A 21,770-nucleotide genomic window follows, 5' to 3' on the forward strand; every position below is an offset into this window, starting at 1 on the left:
ATATTTAAACAACTCCAATTTAGATTGTCTGATCTGCAACTGACAAAATTCTTAGACAACTGTCATAAAAACAATGGAGTGTTAAATCCTATTACATTTCCATCACACAACTTGTCTGGCCAGCTACATTTGGTGCAATTTATGTAAATAAGAACATACATAACTTTAAATAGCAACCTAACAGTATGGATGTACCTGATACAGATCCAAATAAATTCAAGAAAATGCATTTAGCAGAACAGTCCCAGCCCAATCATCCATTAAAATGTGGCATCTTTGTACTCAGAAGTCCAGAAGATCTACAGTACAGTGCAATAACATAGGAAACATTTCAACAGTGGTATAAGGTCTACATCAGTATTTTGCATGCCACTCCTAAATGACAATGCAGTGTTCATATTACTGGAAACCTTTTCCTTGATGTTGAAAAATACTTTATTAATTCTGGGATTTCTGCAGAACTGCCTTTTGTTTCTAAAGACACATATGACTTGTTCTTTCAAGTTCTTGAAAGTTTAGATTGTAGCAGAACTCCATAGGTTGCCTGCTTATCTAATAGGAAAGTTTTATTCTCAGTGTCTTGGTTTCAGTTTTGCAATATGGGAAAAACATTTTTTGCAGCAATATGCCACAATAAACAGAGCCAACAGCTTCTTATGGCTGCAGCTACTATAAGACCACAGACAGCTCAACAGCGACAGGCATCGACAATCAGCACAGTCAGGAGCTCTGATACCAATTAATTTCAAATGCCTTTACTGTGCCTCTAAGCCCATACTTCAGATCTGAACTGGTATTTCAATAAAACACAAGAGTAGAGAAAATGAACAAAGCATTAAGCATCACAGCAATAAAATGTTTGAAATGGGAGGGGATGCTTAAGGTCTTTTTTTTAGTTTTTTAAGACTGTGATTAACTGTGTGCTTGAGGCTCAAGTGAGAATTAATACTCATCCTTTCAAACTAAGATATTTCTGACAGCTTCCTACAGCAGGTAAAAAACCAGACTGCTCATTATGTCCTGAATGAACAGACTTCCTATTCACACTACATATTTGAGTACTTTCTGCAAACAAACCGGAGCTGGAGCTTGAAACAGACATCACATGCAGTGAATACTGCTTCTGCTGTGGACCCTTTTAAACGAGGGAGTGAAAAGCACTCAGAGCAATTCATAGCATGTATTTTTCTTGGTTTCTGCCAGTCTTCCAACGTTTTGGATCAATCAATAGTACCCAGTAAGCAAAATACACAGTGCAATCTAGTTTATCTTTAAAGTGTCTGAGATCAATTGATCTCTTCTCAATAATAAATCCTCTACGACACTTTTCTCTTCAGAAAGCACAACCATCATAAATAATAAATACATAAACAATAAAAAGTTCTATGACCCAGCAAAATGATCATACTGCTTTTTCAGCAGAAAAATGCAACTGTATAGGGCTTTGTGCTGACCTCATTCATGCCTGAGTGTGATTATTTTCCAAGCCATTTAAGTCACATAAAAGCATTTAATTAATAAGCGCCCATCCGTTCATGGGATCCCCCTCCTTGTGAAGCTAAGCGTTATTTCCGAGCACCAGTGAGGCGAATCCTCTTAATTGAGAAGTGTCAGAAGAGGCATCCGCTAACAGAAGGCACAAAATAAATAGCTCAGTGCGAGTCAAGACCACCCCTACTGCTAATTTCTTCTTTCATAACTGTCACCACTCCTAGCTGCCGAGTCCATCTTGTCCCTTTTCCATTTACCACTGCTGGTCCAGGTGCTCACAGATATTCATGAAAGGACTTCTTGAGCAATTTATCACAGGAGAGCTGTTTAGTTCTGTTGATGAATGGATGGGAGGATGTGAACATGGTCAGGAGCCATTGATCATTGAACTTTTTTTTTTAGCACTCTGAGCAAATTTTGATGTATGAGCAGTAAGTTGAGAATGAAAACAGCACATTACATGTGGCTCTGTGGAACAGGCAGAGATCCTTATAGTGCAGCTTTTAGTTAATATAACTAAGGAATCATTCAGATAATTTAATTTAGTAAAACTCTCGAAGGAGAGATATGTGTCTTTTAAAGGAAAACACTGTACTAACAGCATATCTCCATGAGTGATGTGTTCATTTTCTTTGCAGGAAGAATGAATCCTGAACCCACATGCATAGAATGACAGCTTTTTTTGGAGAGCAAAAATCTGTGGAGTCGGTCCTGCTTGGCGGAACATTAGATCACGTCTGTCAGCTGTTTGTTTGTGACAGCACACGCGGGACAGTTACAGAGCCTCGTCTGCCGACATCTGTCATCATCTTGGTCTTCCTCTGTGGGCTTGTTGCTGGAAAGACAAAACAAGGTCCTCATTGGCAACATGTCATGCAGAGAAGGCAGCAGCCACACACCGACTTTCATAAACTTGTCTGACAAACAAGGACATGTTTAACCATCAAGATCATTGTGAAAGACGTACAGTGCCTTAAAAAGTATTCAAACCCTTGTATTTTCTATACTTTATTTCCCTTTATAACCAAATATTTGAATGAAAGTCCGCCCTACATCTCTGTCACTCTATAGCAGTGTTTTTCAACCCTGGTCCTCAAGGTACACTGCCTTGCATGTTTTAGATGTTTCCCAGCTTTCACACACCTGTTATCAATTGATAGCAGATTATCAGGCTTTGCTGAACTGCATTCATCTGAATCAGGTGTGCTGAAGCTCAGAAACATCCAAAACATGCAGAGCAGTGTGCCTTGAGGACTGGGGTTGAAAAACGCCGTTCGGACGGATGATCTCTACTTTTCCCTCCCTGTTGGTCATGAACTCCAGTGTATGCGCCATCTTTGTCATTAGCCACCGCTGTCACTACCCAACATTGGGCTGCTGTCACAACAAATACCTTGATGCTTTGTGAGCTCTTCCAAAGGATTCTGGGGTATATCTTCTCGTCTAGTGTCTATGGATTATTACTAAGTTGCATTGTGACAAATTTCAAGTCCACCACTTTTTAATCCACTAGACATTCGGACACTCATCTAAAATTGTGTAACCACTATGTACTGTAGTGCCCTATATAGTGATTAGGGCAGTGCTTGGACACGGCCAATGTAATGAGAAAGGAAAATAAAATGGCTTCTAGATGTTTTACAGATAAAATTCTAAAAAGTGTGGTGTACATTTATTTTCAGCCCCCTTCACTTTTAAACCCATATATAAAATCACACATGGAAACAATTGCCTTAGAAAATCTCCTAAACACAGTCCACTTATTTATAAGTTATGATGACTATAAGTTCAGATGCTCTGTAGGACTCTGAGGTTTGTTTGAGAACATTATTAAATAACTAGCATCCTGGTGGCAAGTTACCTGCCAAAACATGATCGTGCAACAAAAATAGCCTGGGCAAACAAGAATTATAGAAATAGCATTGCATGTTTGGTGACTGAAGGAACTACAAAGAGATGAAAAGAATTTAGCATTTGTGCAGTCCACAAATCTGTCCTTTATGGAGAAGTGTCTCAAATAAAGATGTTTTTGTGATAAACCCATAAGAAGCCAAATTCAGAGCTTGCCACCCGCTTTGTAGGGGTTAAATAATAAAGTGTTTCCACGAGATAAGATCAAAACTGTACTTTATGCCCTACATGTACATCAGAAGTATTTCTAACATCCCATGACTGCATCAATCCTACCATAATTATGGTAGTGGCAACATGATGCTATGCGTATGTCTTTCCTTTGCAGCTCTCAATGTTTCAATGTCCAGTAGAAAAAAAAACAAAAATACTCAAAAGGTTAGATCAAAGCATGTTTATCTGTTGTAATGATCTAGTCCAGATCTAAACTCAATTGAAAATCTGAGCCAAGAAATTGTTCGTACTTGTTCGTCTTAAATTATGTTAATGCATAAAGATAAATAGGGCCATTAGGGCCTTATGCATGTCAAATTTTTAAGCAATAAATTCAAACAGGAGTTTTTGATCAATTTAAAGTGATAGCTAGTCTGTGTTAAGCAACAAGAAAAATAAGAAAATACACTGTGTCAGAATGTGACACAATTGAAAGGTAAAAAAAAAAAAAAATCATACTTTGCAAAACAGGGCAAGGTAAAAGTGGTTTCCATAAAGACCACAGAGATAAAGAGAACAGGGGAAAACACAACCTGCTGGGAAGAGTCGGTAATAAGAGGCTAATAGAACACATAAACATGCATTTGCACAAACAAGCATTTGCTGTAGCTGCACATCTCAGAGAGGGCCACATGCTGGAGAAAATAACAGTATCATTAACCATATGGCATCTGCTGCCTGCCATTTGAATGCACACTCACCTGCCATGTGGCAGCGTGGGCGGGATGCCCATGGCCGCGAGCGTGCACATGACCGTGCCTGTGTGCACCTGCATGCACGTGCCCGTGATGGTTGTGAGGCATGGCGGTGTTGTGGCGAGGTGCTCCATGGTGTCGCTGAGCTGCTGGCATGTTCTGTCTGAGAGGCTGGGGAACCCTTGTTGGGGATTTGTGTTGGGTACGTGCCTTGGGGAGAGTTTGGAACTCTGCCAGGGGGATGGGAGGGGGAGGGGCAGGTGGCTGCCGACCCCCTGCAGCAGTAGCTCCAATCTGCACTGCGCCAGAGTGAATCAGGGTTGCCTGTGTTTGCTGTCTCCGATTCTGGAATACTTTAGCTCTTTCAGTGTGGGCTTTTAGTGCTGCCTGGGTTAGGTTACTGGGATTAGGCTGAGCAGGAGGTACAGGGACAGGATTGGCGCCCCCACGAATAGGCTGGATGGCACCCTGCATGACAGGCTGTGTGTGTGTGTTCCGACCTGGCCGTGTTTGGGCTGGTGCAGCTATGTGTTGCTGTTCCATGTGGGGCTGCTGAAGGTGGTTGGGATCAGCCAAAGCCCTTGTATCTGTGCTTTGTGATGTAGTTGGCCCTTGTTGTGTTGCTGGTTCTTGGGACACAGCAGTATGGCCTGCAGAGGCCTGTTGGCTCATGAGAGGCATAGCCTGGGGGTAACTGCTGTGAGTCGTTTCCTGCCTGAGGGCACTCTGGCTACCTCTGATCTCTCGCTGAGTATTTTCTCTGTCTGTTCGGGGGCTTCTCTGTGTGCGGTGTGAGCGCCCAGGCGGCGTAACATTGGTAGTGTTTGGGTGGCGATCATCAGCATGATAGGTCTGAGTCTGACTATCCTCTGAGGGTGGATCATGTCTGGGCGGAGTTCTACGCCTTGTAACGGTTTGGTTCTGAGGAGGCGTTCTGTTTAATGTCCTTCCCTCCCGTATTGGGGGACGGATAGTGTAGTCCGCGCTGTAATCTAAATCAGAAGTAGATTCAGGTTGGATATGTGCTCTTGCTCTTTCAGGAGTCCCACTGGGGTACGCTGGTGTTCCTCTGAGAAGATCCCATGGGATCTGTCTCTGTCTGGATCTTGGCGTTGACTCATGTTGTCTTGACTCTCTGTCTGGTCTCCTGTGAGACTCTGGGTCCTGCTGGTACGTCTGTGTAGTTTCATTTCGCTGAGTTGTGATATTATTGTTAAAATGTGTATATCCAGTTGGAATAAGGCCAGGTTCACCTTGAAAATTTGGGTTAACATGACCATCTGGTCTCCGGTTATTCGGATAGGACCGTCTGCTTTGTGTTGCATGGTTTAACTGCCTTGTATCTGAGAAGTTATTTTGCGTTTGTCTAACTCCATTAAAGGCCTGATTATCAGGAGGAAAAGAGCTTTCCTGCAGAGGTGTTTGGCCATTGCCTGGATATGAGTTGAGGTTAACATTGATAGTAGGAAGTTGAGCATTGCTGTTTGGGATATTAGAGTTTGGTAGTGCATTGAGGCTGACTTGAACAGCTGGGGGCTGGTTGCTACCCTGCCCCGGCATGGTCTGAATCAAAACATTTGGATTCTGCTGCTGCTGCTGTTGCAAGTTCAAGGCCCTGTTTGCATTCGGAGAATCCAGAGGTGTGAAAGCCGGATTGTCAAAGCTATTATTTGGGTTCGAATTCGGAGTGGCATTTGGTAAAAGTGAGTTTGTAAGGTTGCGGCTATTATGTTGCTGTATTTCAAAGTCCTGTGAACGATTCATAGCTGTTGCCCGTAGGTTCGCCCGGTTTTCAAGGTTGTTGGTGATTAAGCGCTCAGGCTGGTTTTCTTGTCTGCGCGGCTCATAGAGAGGAGGCTGGAGACCTCGATCCAAATTCCTTACGAAATTAGTTTGAGGATCTTGAGGCTAGAAGTGAGCGGGTGATAAATGAGGGGATGGAGCAGAGAGCAAAAGAAAGACAGGGTCTTTTTGAGAACAGGCCTTCGGCAACATCATGACATAAAGACAACATCAATAGTGAATGATGTGTTAATGTTATGGTGGCTTACAACTGTTCTTCGAATTGGATCCACTTCCTGAACAAACACAACATTTCTTCCTAGTTCCCGCTCTGTAATAAGAAAATATCTTATGTTAGTAGAATAAAATGAGTATAACAAAAAGGCAAAATGCTGGTTAATGACAGACTTACCTCTATTCCTTTTCATACGAACAACAAGGAAAACAATGAGGAGCACAATAAGTAGGAGAGCCAGGAAAGCACCGATCACAATCCCTGCAACTTCTCCTCCATTAAAGCATTCCTCTAAAACAATGAGATATGAAAAATACAATTAATAACGGTAATGATACTAAAGCACAGACAGAGTGGAGGGAGGATGAAAATAGAAAAGAAAAAAAGAGCAAAAGAAAAAGAAAGTAACTCAGGATGGATGGTACAGAGGGAAAGAAGCAAAAGACATTGAACGACTTTGACCACAGTGTCACCATATCAATCTCCCAGTATGCTCCCCGTCGCAAAGACGGATACAGCAGCAAAATCTTAAACCAACTATGATCATCATCAGTCACACAGAGACGACCATTCGCCATAACTCACCCACAATGGCCAAGTCGTAGCCCTGAGTCGACGTGCCCCTGGTGATGGTGTTTGTGGCCGTGCACACGTACTGACCACTTTCATTAGTCGAGAACGTCTGGAGGCTGAGCACCCCGCTGCCACCACCAGATGAGATAGTCTGTCCAGCTCGCTGCCATGAGAAGGTGGCAGGGGGAAGCGAGTCAGACGTACAGGTAAGACGCACCGTCTGTCCCACCTTCACGTCCCCTCCACCAACGCACTCTTTTGGTGAGTCAACAGTAAGGACGGGGGTGTCAGGTCCATCTGGATGGTGATGATGAGAGAATATTTAATTCTAAACATTAAATGATTCAAAGGTTGCATAACAAACATAAAAAGCAGTAGTGATTGACAAATTACACGTCCTGCTAAAGGGGGAATTACTGGGTGAGTTTAGGCCTTTAGTTACCTCATTAGAATTAATCACTGTGGTTAACCCTCTTTGATCTTGCTCAGCTAATGAGGGACAGACGTTTTGTGTTTTGTTTCATAATTTGAAAAATCCTTTTGCAGTTGAGGCTGAGGGTCAGGAAATATTTTCTAGTTTGAAACTCCGCACAGTGACTAAGGAAAGGAGTAAATCATTTTTCTATTTTCATCCTCAAAAAAAGGAAGGAAAAAAACAGATATAGGTTATATCACTTTAGGTTTTTTATATATATATTTTTTAAATCCAGTCTAGTTTTATGTTGTCTGAAATGCCCAAAATTTATCAAAATTTATTATTTAGCATCTCTTCACAATTACAAAGTAAAAACAGGTGTTCTAAGTCTGTTTTAAGACATCCCCATCCATTCTTTCACCTGTTTCAGAGATGCTTCTGCAACAATGTGGAGTCCATCAACTGAGAATTTCAATTCAGTTCAATTATATAGCGCCAATTCACAACACATGTCATCTCAAGGCACTTTACCAGATCATATAGTCAAATTGATTCAAATTCTAAGGAAAACCAGTTAATTGCATCAACTCATTGACTCTAATGTAATCCCTCACACTAAGCATGCTTGTAGTGACAGTGGAGAGGAAAAACTCCCTTGACATACAAATATTTGCACATTGCAGAGCTAATAAATTAGCAATCAGGCAGGTATTACCAATAGTGGAGCAATTAGAGTATGTCAAGATACAATATGTTAAATTATAGGTGTGCGCTTAGAAAAACTGTTTTATTTATAGTTTATCGTTAAAGCAAGTAGTAGAGGTTACATTTTCCTCTACATCTGGGGACTTGCCAGTTTTACCTTCACATAATTTTGAAAAGACACCATCTTGGTTGAAATGACTTAATGAAACTAGAAGAAACCCCTTGAACTTAATCTGCTAGTTATCATGTTGGAGCCACACAGCTTAATGCAGATTTTATTTCATAAACATAAAGCAGTTCTGAAAAAAAATCTTCACAAATGGAAAACCTAACATGGTGGACCTAGTATCTATTAAGTCCATCTGTAACCACTGTATGAGGTGCAGCACTTGATTTATTTAGGAGTGTCAAAGTAAAGGGGGCTGCATGCAAATAAGATTTAGTACCTTTAGTTGGTCTATCGCATAAAGTCTCAATTTAGTTTGGGGTTGTAACATGACCAAATCTGAAAATGTTGAAGGGTATGAATACTTTTGCTTGATTCGAGGTAAACATACGGTGAATATGCTGCAATGCAGCAAAATACCTTTCCAGAGGGCTTTAGAAAATTTTGAAACTCTGAATTTAATTACATTCTGTTAGAAAACAAAACACTTCCTTTTTAACCTCGTTGATCTTTCACGTTTCTGGTGGAATCTCTTCCAGAGGAAAGATGTGCCAAACATGTATCATCATTCCAAAGATAACATAAAAGCTCAAATTGTGTCTAATTATTTTTTTTTACGTTACAATCATAAAACTGTTTGATGAATACAGTATAAAGTCAGTCTTGACAGTAGATTCCAAGAAAATTGAAAAATTACAAAGGTGCTCACCTTCTTTTCATGCAAAGTACCCTGACCTCACAGTAAATAATTATTAGCCGGAAAAGAAAAAAATAAAGAAAGAAAAAACTTTTTTTCCTTTTTTGGCATAACCAACTGGTTAAGGGGCATTTTTTCAGATAAAACTGAACAGATACTTAAATCATAAAAAAACAAACAATTTGAGGTTGAAAATCACCATTAGCTGCACTCTAAGATTTATAAGCTATAATCAGGCAGCAGGAAAGCAAAAGGACAAATGATCAGTTAAAGATTTTCTCTCTGCAGCCAATTCTGCTCAAGGATTTTTTTTCACCAAGGAAAAAAAAAGACAGTTATTATACAGCTAACATTTGCATAACCTAAACTGTTTTTCTGCCTTTCCTTTTCTCTCTTTTTGTTGAAGGAGCAGGTTTCCTTTTGTCCAAAAGCACAGCAGTGCAGTATGTAAGATCAGTAGATTTAGACTGTGCTGTAAGAGTATCGTATCAAAATTAACGATGTGATCAGGAACAACCCAGAACAACATTGTGAGCTTCTGGAAGGATGTCTTGTGCAATGCGGGTGTAATTCAGCAAGCAGTGTTCAGTGCAATGTGGATAGGGAGATAAGCCTCTGCTATTTGTTGCGGTCACAACAGATTAGCCGCCTCTTGTCTCGGGCAGTGTAAACTCACAGTAGACAGTGAGGCGCTTTGTGGAAGTCTGAGCGCTGACATTGTTGCTGGCAGTGCAAGTGTAGTCCCCAGTATCATCCCGACTGGCTGGGTTGATTACCAAAGAGCCAACGGAGATGATGATTCTGGAATCAGGTGTGATGGCGGTGCCATCTTTGGCCCACTGGGTAGTAACTTCTGTCCCACCGCTCCATGTGCAAGTCAGAGACACGTTTTTCTCCTCCACTGGCTGTGAAGGAACAGACAGAATCACTCCGACTACTGGGTCTGCAAAGAGAGCACAAAAAATTTTCCCTAAGAGCTCAACAAAAGAAAAGAAAAACAGTAAATTTAGATTTTCAGCCTGAGAGGGTACTTCAAAAGTTGGAGCTATGGAACAATAGGGAGCAGTTGGCCAGTCCTGTTGAGGATAATTTGTTGTAATCAAAGCAAGAAAGGGCTGAGAAGGGACAGCATTCAGAGAGGAGCACAGATGGTGAATAAGAGGGCAGACGATGCGGGTGGTAGCCAAGATGCGTCCTGGCAGACTGCCTAAGTTAAATAATTGGACAGGGAGAAGAGGGGGCGTATGGATGGAGGACGGAGCACCGAAAGTAAAGGAACCGTGGCAGTAACAGCAAACAAACAAAAACATTAGAGCCACTACTAAACAGCCCTAATTACTTTCTCTGAGCGTCCGCCTGAGTGTGACTCAGCAGGAGCATTTCATATTTCAGGATCTAAGCAGCCTCTGATTCTAAAAGGCTTCAAATGAGGAAGTAGGATGCTTAGAACGGTGCTCAAGGACCGGTCTGAAAATGTGACCTTTCAGCAGCAACAGACAGACCAGTGCTTGAGATGATTCCTTCCGCCGTTCATCCTACTAGCCGTGGGAGGGGAAAGGAATGGGCGACACTGTGCATCATCCTTTCCTTTGGGCTGAAAATAAAAATACACTCAGATGTTCAGGCTCCATTACGGTAGTGAATATAAATGAATGCAAATAGTTATCTACGTCTCAACGTGTGGCACTGCTTTTAGATGCTATCAGATATTTAAAACCATGGGTTCTGCATATCAAATGGGTTTTAATTGGCATAAAGCGTGTAGCACCTCGCTTCACCCCTTCTCCTTTTTCATTACTCTTCTCTTGCTGTCTATGGGTCACTAATTTCATTATACCTCCCTGATTAATTCACACCCCCTCAAACTCTCCATCTTCTCTCTGCAGTCTCTCAAACATCTCCTCAGTTTTTACCTTTTTTCACATACACCCCTCCTGTACGTTTGCTCGTGTCTTACCAAACACCTTCAGCTGCACCATTTTGGAGTTTCTGGTCAGTTTTGTTGAAGAGCCTGGAAGCACCTCCACTGTGTACATCCCTGCATCCTCGAGCCGGGCGTCTCGGATTTGAAGCTGGTTTGCTCTGATGTTGATTCTGCCTTGGAACTGAGGCACGTTATTGTAAGAGGCAGTATTCGAGGACCACAAACCCAGTGTTTCTGAGGGTTCATACGTCCAAGTCATGGAGAAGATGTCAGACACAGACGTCTGCACTGTAAACAGAATTTCTGCGCCTGTTTGGACCTGCACCAGATCCATCTCAAATGTGATTCCCACCTGGCCCTGTGCCAGGACTTTGGCAGAGAGGAGAACTAAAAGAGAAATAAAAGACATAGAATGTGCCCAATGAAATACTGTTATATATAAATGATAATTACTCAAAGTACAGAAAAGGTATGATGAAAACACCACCAGGTGGTGCTGTATCAATGGAATCACTGTATGTAGTACAAGTTCTGGTGATAAATACACAAAAGGTACTAAGCATTTAAAAGAATGAAAAAAAGTAGCTGTAATATCTGCATACTTTGCATCAAAACCTGAAACTTTTCGCAACATTCAGGTTCTCATTTTTAATCGGATTACTGCTGATTTCATGGCTGAGTGTATGACGAAGCTTTAAAACAAATTCACTTTAGTGTGGTTGCTTAATCTTCCAAAAAAATTAAATAACACTGCTCTCCAACATGGTACATTATAGATTTATTCACCGTCTTTACTATCTCTGTAACTGTGCTTGGGGGAGAAATTAGCTTCAGCCCCTTTCATGCCTTACTTCACATATTTTCAGTTCTTCCAGCTGTTCATTTAACATATGGAGACTTAAAGTACAGACAGCGTCCCCTGTAAAGTGGCATGCTCTCTTGCTTCCAATGTCAAAGGGTAGCTAAAGAAAACAGTTTATAGCAAAGAAAACGAGTAATATACACATCCGTGATTACTAAATTCCTAAACAAATATATTTTTTTATTACTGCCTCAATTACATTAATTCTACAATTAAGTGCTTTGAGGTGGCAGGCATTGGTAAATTGATTAAACTAACAAAATATATATCATATCAGTAGAGATTACTTCTTGTAATGAATAATTATACTCAATCTAAATGGTAAGTTTAAAAGATTGTTTCTGATTATGCTTATGGAATAATAAAAGGGTGTATTTTAATGTATCACAAGTTAACCAGGAACTGGCCTGTCAGGAGTGAAGGTTTTTTTTTTTTTTTTTACTGGAAAGTCCAAAGGATTTAAAGATTCAGTGAAAGAAAGTGTCACACTACAACGTTTTCTCTGGCTGTCTGAGGCATAATGTAGCACTTCCTCTTCACCACCTAGAGCTAAACACTGGCTAAAAGAAAGCAACTATACTTTTTTCCATAGAAGACAACATGATTTGATATGCAAATAACCTGTTTCCATCAGGAAACAAAGGGGGCCTAATGAAAAATAAAAACTAAAGTAGTAGCTAACAATCATTTAACCTGATATTAACTGCTTGACAGGTTATATTTTTTGCATTTATACATAACAAAAAAACGATTTTATACTTTTTGAATATATTATTCATGGGGCACATATTTTCGTGTTCTTTTAATGTACTCTCTTCATCATCAGTTTGAGAATAAACGTTATAGAAGACATAATAGAACTGATATGCCATGCAGAAAGAGGAATAGCATTTATCCATTTTAATTAAAACTGAAAAGACCATTTTTCATACATTATTTTGGGGTGTTTTGTAGAGAGATATTTTTACATTGCCAGAACAACCAATTAAAATTTTCACTCTGTTGAGGATTTGCATTTTTGGTGCTGCACATTTTAGACACAAGGTGAGAGCCACTTTTTTCTCATTTTTATCCATTCTAGTATGTTAGGACAGACGATTCCAAGTTAAACAACAATTTCCTTGTTTTACATATATTCTTTAATAACTTTAGCTAAAACATTGATTTTCTGTTTCACTTGGCATCATAAAATGATGGTTGTGGAAGTTATCATCCGTGTACAAAAATAATTAAAAAAAATAATTTTAAAAGGCAGTCAGTCGCCAAAAGTCTTTGTAAAAGTGTTTAAAACCTACTTAGTTTTATAGTGAACACGGGAAACATGGCAAACGTGGAGGAAGAACCTCTAAACAGATAATAAGAAACTAAAAATCTTCTGATCTACTTACAGTGAGGAAAATAAGTATTTAAACACCCTGCTGTTTTGCAAGTTGTCGCACTCAGAAATCATGGAGGGGTCTGAAATTGTCATCGTAGGTGTATGTCCACCGTGAGAGACATATTCTAAAAAAAATAAATCCAGAAATCACAACATATGATTTGTTTAAAACTAATAAGATTTTTTAGCTATTCATTTGTATGATACAGCTGCAAATAAGTATTTGAACACCTGTCTATCAGCCTAGACCCTCAAAGACCTGTTAGTCTGCCTCATAAATTTATTATCCTAAATTAGAGGCACCTGTTTTAGGTCGTTAGATGCATAAAGACACCTGTCCATCCCATACAATCAGTAAGAATCCAACTACTAACATGGCAAAGACCAAAGAGCTGTCCAAAGACACTAGAGACAAAATTCTACACCTCCACAAGGCTGGAAAGGGTTACGGGGAAACAGCCAAGCAGCTTGGTGAAAAAGGGTCTAATGTTGGAGCAATCATTAAAAAACGGAAGAAGCTAAACATGACTGTCAATCTCACTCAGACTGAGGCTACATGCAAGATCTCACCTCTTAGAGTCTTAATGATCTTGAGAACAGTGAGAGACCAGCCCAGAACTAAACGAGAGGAGCTAGTTAATGACCTGAAAAGAGCTGGGGCCACCGTTTCAAAGGTTACTGTTGGTAATACAATCAGACGTCATGCTTTGAAATCATGCATGGCACAGAAGGTTTCCCTCCTTAAAACAGCACATTTCAAGGCCTGTCTTAAGTTTGCAAATGATGGTGCGTGCAGCTGGAGCAGTGGTTAGTGCGCATGACCCATGTACAGAGGCCTCAGTACTCGACGTGGCTGATCTGGGTTCGAATTTGACCTGTGGTCCTTTGCCGCATTGTCTCTCCCCCTTTCCTGTCAGCCTATTGTTGAAAAAACTAGCCACTAGTGCCATAGAAAATAAAAAGTTTGCCAATGACCATTTGGCAGATCCAGAGGAGTCATGGGAGGAATTCATGGGGTCATGAAGACCAAAATAGATCTTTTTAGTCATAATTCCACTAACAATGTTTGGGGGAATAAGAATGATGAGACCCATCCCAAGAACACCATCCCTACTGTGTAGCATGGGGGTGGTAGCATCATGCTTCAGGGGTGTTTTTCTTCACATGGGACAGTGCGACTGCACTGTATAAAGGAGAGCATGACCAGGGCCATGTATTGCAAGATTTCAAGTAATAACCTCCTTTCCTCAGTTAGAGCATTGACGATGAGTCGAGGCTGGGTCTTTCAACATGACAATGACCAGAAGCACACAGCCAGAATAACCAAGGAGTGGCTCTGGAAGAAGCATATGAAAGTTAGAGAATCTTTGGAGGGAGCTCAAACTCTGTGTTTCTTAGTGACAGCCCGGAAACCTCACTGATCTAGAGAAGATCTGTGTGTAGGAGTGGGCAAAAATCCCTTCTGCAGGATGTGTAAACCTGGTGAAACACTACACGAAGCATTTGACCTCTGCACCATGTACCAAATATTAACATTGATTTCCTCAGGTGTTCAAATACTTATTTGCAGCTGTATCATACAAATAAATAGTTTTAAACAAATCATACATTGTGATTTCTGGAATTCACAGTGGATATGCGCCTACAATGACAATTTCAGACCCTTCTATTATTTCTAAGTGGAAGAACTTGTGAAATAGCAGGGTGTTCAAATTCTTATTTTCCTGACTGTACAACATATGTGGGAAGAAAGAAAAAAGCTCCACGTCTCCCTGAACACAACATCGCATCCCATGTGGTTCCATTTCCTCCATGTGGCTCGATTGAGCAAAACAGTAACAATACTGGGGTAAAAGGTTCAAGTGCAATGAGTGCACAGCCTAAATGTTTTGTTCCTCTGCATGATGATGTGTCCAGTTATATTTTTCGACACACCTCATTTTATTTTCCGCTTTCAAACACAAAGAAATCCTCATTTGTTATGTGGACCAATAACAGAACACCCAGACACGTCCAACACAGTATATGTACCAAATATAATTCGCAGTGTAATCACAACAGACTGAGCCGCAGCCAGTGTGGGATTTCATCCAAAAAAAAGATGAAGAAATCTGCCAGGGTTTGAAAATAACTTTTACCATACTTCATTTCAGAGATGGAACAAACTTTACCAGCCAAGGATTCGTGACAGTAGAAAAAATGTCATGTATATCCTGAATATGAGCTTCAGCATTACCTAACAGTTTGCATTTTCACATAGATGTATAAGTGAGATCCTAGAAAAGAGCATAGAACCTTATGCGAGCATTCCAGCCTTGCAAAGCTAGGACTATTCCCACAAAGGTTTAATTATGTTCCAGAGACTTCAAGCTATAGATTCACATAAAGTATTAGACAATTTAATTGTTGAATGAAAAGGACACGGTTTTCCAAATAGAGACTAGAATCTGAATAGTGTTGCAGAATTTATTTTGTTTCACCACTTTAACACCATTCGTGTGTAATTTTTAGTTCTGCATTCGCTAAATTGAGTATGTTGTGCCTAATTGTTATGGAACATGGTGCTTTGAGCAACTGGCTGTCAGGATGCTTGTCTTCAGCAAAGGTAGGGATGCTCAGTGGATGGATTAAACTAAATACAGGGTCATTTTGGAAAAAAAATCTTTTAAAAAGATGAAACACACAGTCAGAAATAAGCTATTTTACAACATGTCTCCAACTAGAGCTGAAACAATTAATCAGATGAATCGATTAGTGAAATAATCTTTAATTAGAGCAGTAATTATACCAAGCTTGTCTGTCAATATGCTCTATCCAGAACTCTAGTGGAATTTCAGTTTCACCAACTTTAGTTTTGTAAAAAATGTTCTTTAACAAACCTTAGGGTATCTGATTATTAATTGGTTAATCAAAAAAACAATCAGCAGATTAATCGATTTACAAAATAATCGTTAGTTGCAGCCCTATCTCCATCCAATCTGTCTGAGCTTCCATTATTATTAGAAACATCCAGTTCAGAGCTAGTAGAGACATCACCCAGCTTAAAAATCTTCTGCATCTAATTGTAGTAAAAGATGGTTTAATAAAGGTCCAACCAAGAGAAAAACAATATCTGATTTCTAATAAATATGAAAACCATCCTTCCCCTTTATTTCACATCACAATTGCAGCTTTTTTAAGTTGTTCTATTATATGCATGATTTATATGCAACTGAATTAAAAGAAAAGCGAAAAAGCTCAAGGAATATAAAAAGTTTTGTGAAGTTCAATAAATATTTAAAGTGCTTGGCGGACTATATACAGGATAGCAAAAAAAAAAACAAAGACTTTCAGTTTTGTTTATTCATGGCTGTGCAGCATCACGTGTTGAGGCTAGAAGCAGCAGCATCATTCTGTGATGCATTTTTACTGACATATGGAACAAAGTAAGAGCAGTCTGTTCACTAAACAACAGGATCAGTCTCACTGTACTAATATTGCACAACCTTTGGAAGAGGGAAAAAAACAGAGCAACCTTAGTTATTTGAATTAGAGTGAAAAACAAGAGTTAAAGGCTTCGAGCTTTTGTAACATTTTCAAAGGCTAATGAGTCACAGTAGAAACACCCATGTGCCATACAACGCTATAATCTTGCTTTCATGGGTTGTTGGAAATCTTTATGCAAATACCAGGAGAATGAATAAAAGCAGAGTAATATTATGCGAAAATTATTTTGTTATTATTCAACCAACTTAAAAAGTAACCCTAAGATAGTAGGCCAGGTTTGTCAACTGCTGTTGATGGCAGCAAAGCAGAGTTCATATGATAGAAGGAATCGTTTATTTTTATTTGTTGCTGAGCTTTAGGTTTTTTCTCTGTGTTGATCCAGAGAGAATGAAATTTTATCCTGACAATCGATTTCTTCCGCTTCAACAAATGCTGTAGCGTTTGTCCAAAGGTTTATATCTCTGATTCATCCAGAAAATCACATATGAAAGGCACAGCAGAGATCTAGGAGGGAAATACATTTCTGTAAACATTTCTGCTTGGATGGCAGTTTTGCAGGATCTTTACACAGCAGCCAAATGTGTATTTAATATTTTGAAAATGTTGCTAATTATTACTTCAATTATTATCTGTCATGCATGAAGAACAGCCCCTTTGCTAATGAACAAATTAAAATATAATTTACATTTCTGGAGTTAATTTCCTTTGCTCATTCTTCTGTAACAGCAAAACCCTGAAAAATTATATTTGTTTATATTATTGATTAATTTTTCATTATTTTTTTTTTTCATTTTTCATTTTTTTAAGGTTCACAAACATGAAACATACGAATATTAAATCCTATCATGACTTAAACCAAAGTGCAGCTTGTTCATTTGCCCTCTAAACTGAACAGTCATTTATTTCCTAATCCTATAAATGCATAGTTCCAAAAATTACAGTAAATATATATATATATACAGTAAATCCAATGTCTCCCAAGTTTAAAGACATTTTATTTCCATCCAGGAAGCTTTTTCAATTCAAAATGTCAGGAATAGCATTGAGTTTGATGTTTTATACAGTAGCCCATTTTACAGTAGTTGAATATGACCTGGATGACTGAGAATCTTCACCAGCAGTAAATCCACTAGTTTAAAAAGCCAAATGCCTGAAACTGTCAGACTCTCCAGATCGTATTACATATAAGAAGCAAACAATAAAATTGCACATACAGAGAAAGTATTGCAACAATTATAGTTTATCATAACACTTATTTCTCATGGTGAAAATTTTGTTTTTTAACTAAACAGAAACTTAAGGAGCAGGCATAGAGATGTAGCTAAAGGAAATGTTCCTTTTTTTTCCCCTCTAACCTTAAGCTGCTGGTTTTAGTCTTTATTTTTTTTTTTTTACTTATGTTGTTTTAATAGAGTTTTAGTTAACTGAAGAACAAATGCCAAACTCCATTGCATTTCTTTTAGAGGTGTTCAATTATCAAATGACTGCAGTGTTGAAATAAAAACATGTCAAACTATAGGAACTGATAAACAAATTATAAGATACAATATAAGAATATATGGAAATTAAAAAGAGCTACGGAAAACCAAGTATACTGTGATTCATTATTAGAATATTTTAATATACTACACACTGTGACTATAAAGAGATTATGATTATTATTATTATTATATGCAGTATTGTTAAAAAAATACATATATATTCCCCAGTGAAAAACAAAGGAGTTTAGAATGAATGTTGGATTTTAAAGATATTCCAAAATAATATTTAGCACTGCAATAAAAGATTGAATTATTTCATACATTTTTACACATCCATTCTAGGAGTGAAAATAATTAAAGTAGTAAAAATGAGATAAATTAATTTGTTACTTATTTCTTGGGTTTATTCATCTGCTGTTTGCTTACTGCTTATTCTTGGCAATTAACCAAGTACTTGTAATTAGGATTACAAGTATTAGAAAGATTAGAGTACTTCTCACATTTCCCACCCTTATCATGTAATTTGATAATAAAACATAAATTTAAGTAATGGAGTCCCTAAAGGCACCAAGTTTAATGGCTGATTGGTTCATAAATAAGAATGTGGCCCCGCAGGTTTAAGAGCAAGAAAGCCTTTTGTTTTATTTACGTGCCTGAAATATCTCAACGGTCCTACCCTACCCTACTCAGTTTGTTTTGTTTTTTTCTCAGACATGAAAAGCTCTACCGAAACCATTCAGAGACCAGTATGGGCTGTTTAAAAGATACAACCGGAAAAAGTGAAGAAAGTGTTACAGCAAATGATGTTTTACCTGCCAGAGACAGACTGGCGAAGAGCCAAAGCTTCATGTCGTCAGTCAGGCCAGTCTGAGGAAAAGTTTAATATAAATCTCATTAAAAGGCAAAGGTTGGGGTTCATTTCACGTTTTATAAAAGATTTAACGGCGAACTGATGACAAGATAAATCACATATCATTCCGTTTAGCTGTAGTCTGAGCAAAATATAAATAGCTTTTTTTTTTTTTCTTTAAATAAACCTTAGGCTAATAATGAATCTTACCAAAATGCTTTCTGCCTTCCCTCATGTTGTTATTGCACTGTTACGGCGGCTCATGTATTGTTTAATGGAAAACTTCCTGTGTCTGGTTCACCTGTCGCAGCAGAGGAACACCTGCCTCTTAAAGGGCCAGTGCTCGTTTGTTTAACTGAAAGTAAGAAGAAAAACCCAAGAGAGAGAGAGAGATTAATATAAAATATATATCACATTTTTGGCTTCCTGTGCTGTCCTTTAGATCAATATTTTTGATAGTTGTGATGATAGGGCTGTTTTGAAATTTCTCTACTCAACCGGTTTATATTAAAAAGTTTAAGGACGAGCAATATAATTTAGTACCTGGAGGGGGCAGCATAATGTTAGCGCTTGGTGAACAGAAGAAGAATGAGGATAGCATTTTGTATGTCTTTCACTTTGTTGATTGTATATCTGAATTTCCCAATTATGAAAAAAAGCTGAAAATATTCTATTCTATTCTATTCTATTATATTCTATTCTAGTATGGTTTATTGTATTCTATTCCATTCCATTCCATTCTAGTGTAATATATTCTATTCTATTCCATTCCCTTCTATTCTAGTCTATTATATTCTGTTCTATTTCATTCTGTTCCATTCCATTCAAGTCTAATCTATTCTATTCTGTTATATTCTATTCCATTTCATTCTATTCCATTTCATTCTATTCCATTTCATTCTATTCTAGTCTATTCTATTTTGTTTTATTCTATTCCATTCTATTCAATTTCCTTCTATTCTAGTCTATTATACTATATTCTGTTCTATTCCATTCTAATCCATTTCATTCTATTCTAGTCTATTCTATTTTGTTTTTTTCTATTCCATTCTATTCCATTGTTATATTCCATTCAATTCTAGTTTATTCTATTTTGTTGTATTATGTTCCATTCTATTATAGTATATTCAAGTATATTCTATTCTGTTCTATTCTATTCCATTCTAGTATATTCTACTATAAAGTACTTTTCATATTGTTGATATTAATACTGCAATGACAGTAGTGATTCAATAAGTATGCGGCTATAAAAGAAGCAAACATTTTTCTTAGAGATATGAGGGAGTACAGTAATTAAAATGAAAAGTGCTTTAGTTTTGGCCACTGGCCAAGCAATAATCTGGTAAAGCCAGATTATTTCTAGTTTCAGGCTCCTGTTTTCATGATGTCCTTAAGATGTCTTCTGAGGAATACACCTCAATCAAACTCAGGGATTACATAGACAGGCTGTCCTTTGAGAACATGCACCAAAGATCAATCACTTTTAATTACAAGCTCTGTTTGTGTTATCACTTAGTCATGATGAACTGCAGATTTTCCTGTGCTGAAAAGTGCTTTAGTCTTTCCCTTTTGCCCTAAATGTATGGATACACTGCATGAGGCTATTTCTGTCAAGTAATGTTAGTGGATGATTTATGGTTCAAGTCAGCCATGCGTAAAGTGATAGCCATCAACTTACATCAGTATCATGTAGTCTATGGTAAAGCCTGCTAAGCTTGGTGGATGGACTTTGACGGTTATTAATCATTTGTCTTAACTACAGGAAGTGTGAATAGTGCAAGAGTGGTTATTAAAGGAGGAGTCCGTTTCTGAAATGCCTGAAAGAATTAAAAAACCTAGATCATTTTTTAGTAAAATCTGATTTAATAACATAGATGTCCTCGAAAAAAAAAAGAGAACAAAAAAAACAAGGCATTTAAATATAGACAAGAGTTAGCATTTTTGCTGAATCTAAGTGTATGAAAGGGATTTCTAAAAGAAGTAAAAATTATAGTAGATTTTAAATAAGATGGTGAATGAGTTCCAAAATAATAAATACAAACACTGAATAAAAAAGGAAAGTACATTTGAAAAATATAACAATTACTTTTTTTTATCAAGAATTATTCATTTAGGCTGTTTGATTACTGTCTCGTTGTTTTTGGATTAAGTCAGAAGATAAACAAAATGTTGAAAGTAACAAATTCAAGTTTCAGAGTAAAAATATGCTATCATAAATGTTTACAAAAATGAATAAATTTTGATAAGCATGAGGCATCCTGTTTAACTTAAATATGGTTTCTGCAGCAGCATAACAGTTTTCCCAGTACAGTAATATAGGCGACTGTGTTATTAGAATACACCTGGAAACAAACACACTGTATGAACTCACACTGTAGATTAGTCATACATTAAAGAACAGCTTCAAATGGTCCCCATCCTGTTTTTTTTAAAGAAAGGAATTTGAATTCTCAATATATAAAGAGACTTGACATATTTGATTGGTGATAAACATTAGATAAAAGCTGTCTAAGTCTAAAAAAAAAAGTCTAAGTGGTGATTGAACGAGAACAGGCTGCCACACAATATGAAAACTGTGATCCCACTTTGAAATACAAAGAAATATAAAATTTTCAGATTGCTTTTGATCATCTGAAAATTCCATAGGAATAATTGTATGCATGTTAGACATGATTTTCGATCATTTCAAATTTTACTGCATATCTGATAGTATCCACAAAAAAAAAGAAAAGAAAAAACAATCCACTGGACTTTGTTTCCAAGGTTGAAGATGTTTCGCTCTCCCATCCAGGAAGCTTTTTCAATTCAAAATGATTGGAATACAAACTTGGAAACAAAGTCCAGTGGATTGTTTTTAATTTTCTTTTTTTTTTGGAATGACTATGACCTGGATGACTGAGAATATT

The 21,770-nt window shown here is 37.9% G+C and overlaps 1 protein-coding gene across 1 annotated transcript; it reads right to left on the minus strand.

Annotated features, from left to right (window-relative positions):
- Positions 1-314: 314 nt before the first annotated feature.
- Positions 315-19,161, minus strand: LOC107082952 (serine/arginine repetitive matrix protein 1-like). The gene is made up of 9 exons (XM_015371851.1): positions 19,075-19,161; positions 18,827-18,881; positions 10,841-11,194; positions 9,560-9,826; positions 6,913-7,197; positions 6,505-6,618; positions 6,362-6,423; positions 4,317-6,218; positions 315-2,326 (listed from the first exon to the last, which is right to left on the minus strand). Exons 2-9 carry the CDS (start codon positions 18,861-18,863, stop codon positions 2,297-2,299), a joined length of 3,051 nt encoding a protein of 1,016 aa, XP_015227337.1. The 5' UTR covers positions 18,864-18,881; positions 19,075-19,161; the 3' UTR covers positions 315-2,296.
- Positions 19,162-21,770: the final 2,609 nt, after the last annotated feature.

The sequence above is a fragment of the Cyprinodon variegatus genome, unplaced genomic scaffold (assembly GCF_000732505.1).
Source record: "Cyprinodon variegatus isolate N-32 unplaced genomic scaffold, C_variegatus-1.0 Scaffold66, whole genome shotgun sequence".
Lineage (NCBI taxonomy): Eukaryota > Metazoa > Chordata > Actinopteri > Cyprinodontiformes > Cyprinodontidae > Cyprinodon > Cyprinodon variegatus.

Excerpts from the sequence above, each read along its gene's own strand:
- LOC107082952 (XM_015371851.1), bottom strand. The coding sequence starts at position 18,863 with ATGAAGCTTTGGCTCTTCGCCAGTCTGTCTCTGGCAG. Across the intron at positions 7,198-9,559 it reads AAAGCGCCTCACTGTCTACT|ATGGACCTGACACCCCCGTC; the intron begins GTGAGTTTACAC and ends ATCACCATCCAG. Across the intron at positions 2,327-4,316 it reads CCCACGCTGCCACATGGCAG|CAACAAGCCCACAGAGGAAG; the intron begins GTGAGTGTGCAT and ends TTGTCTTTCCAG.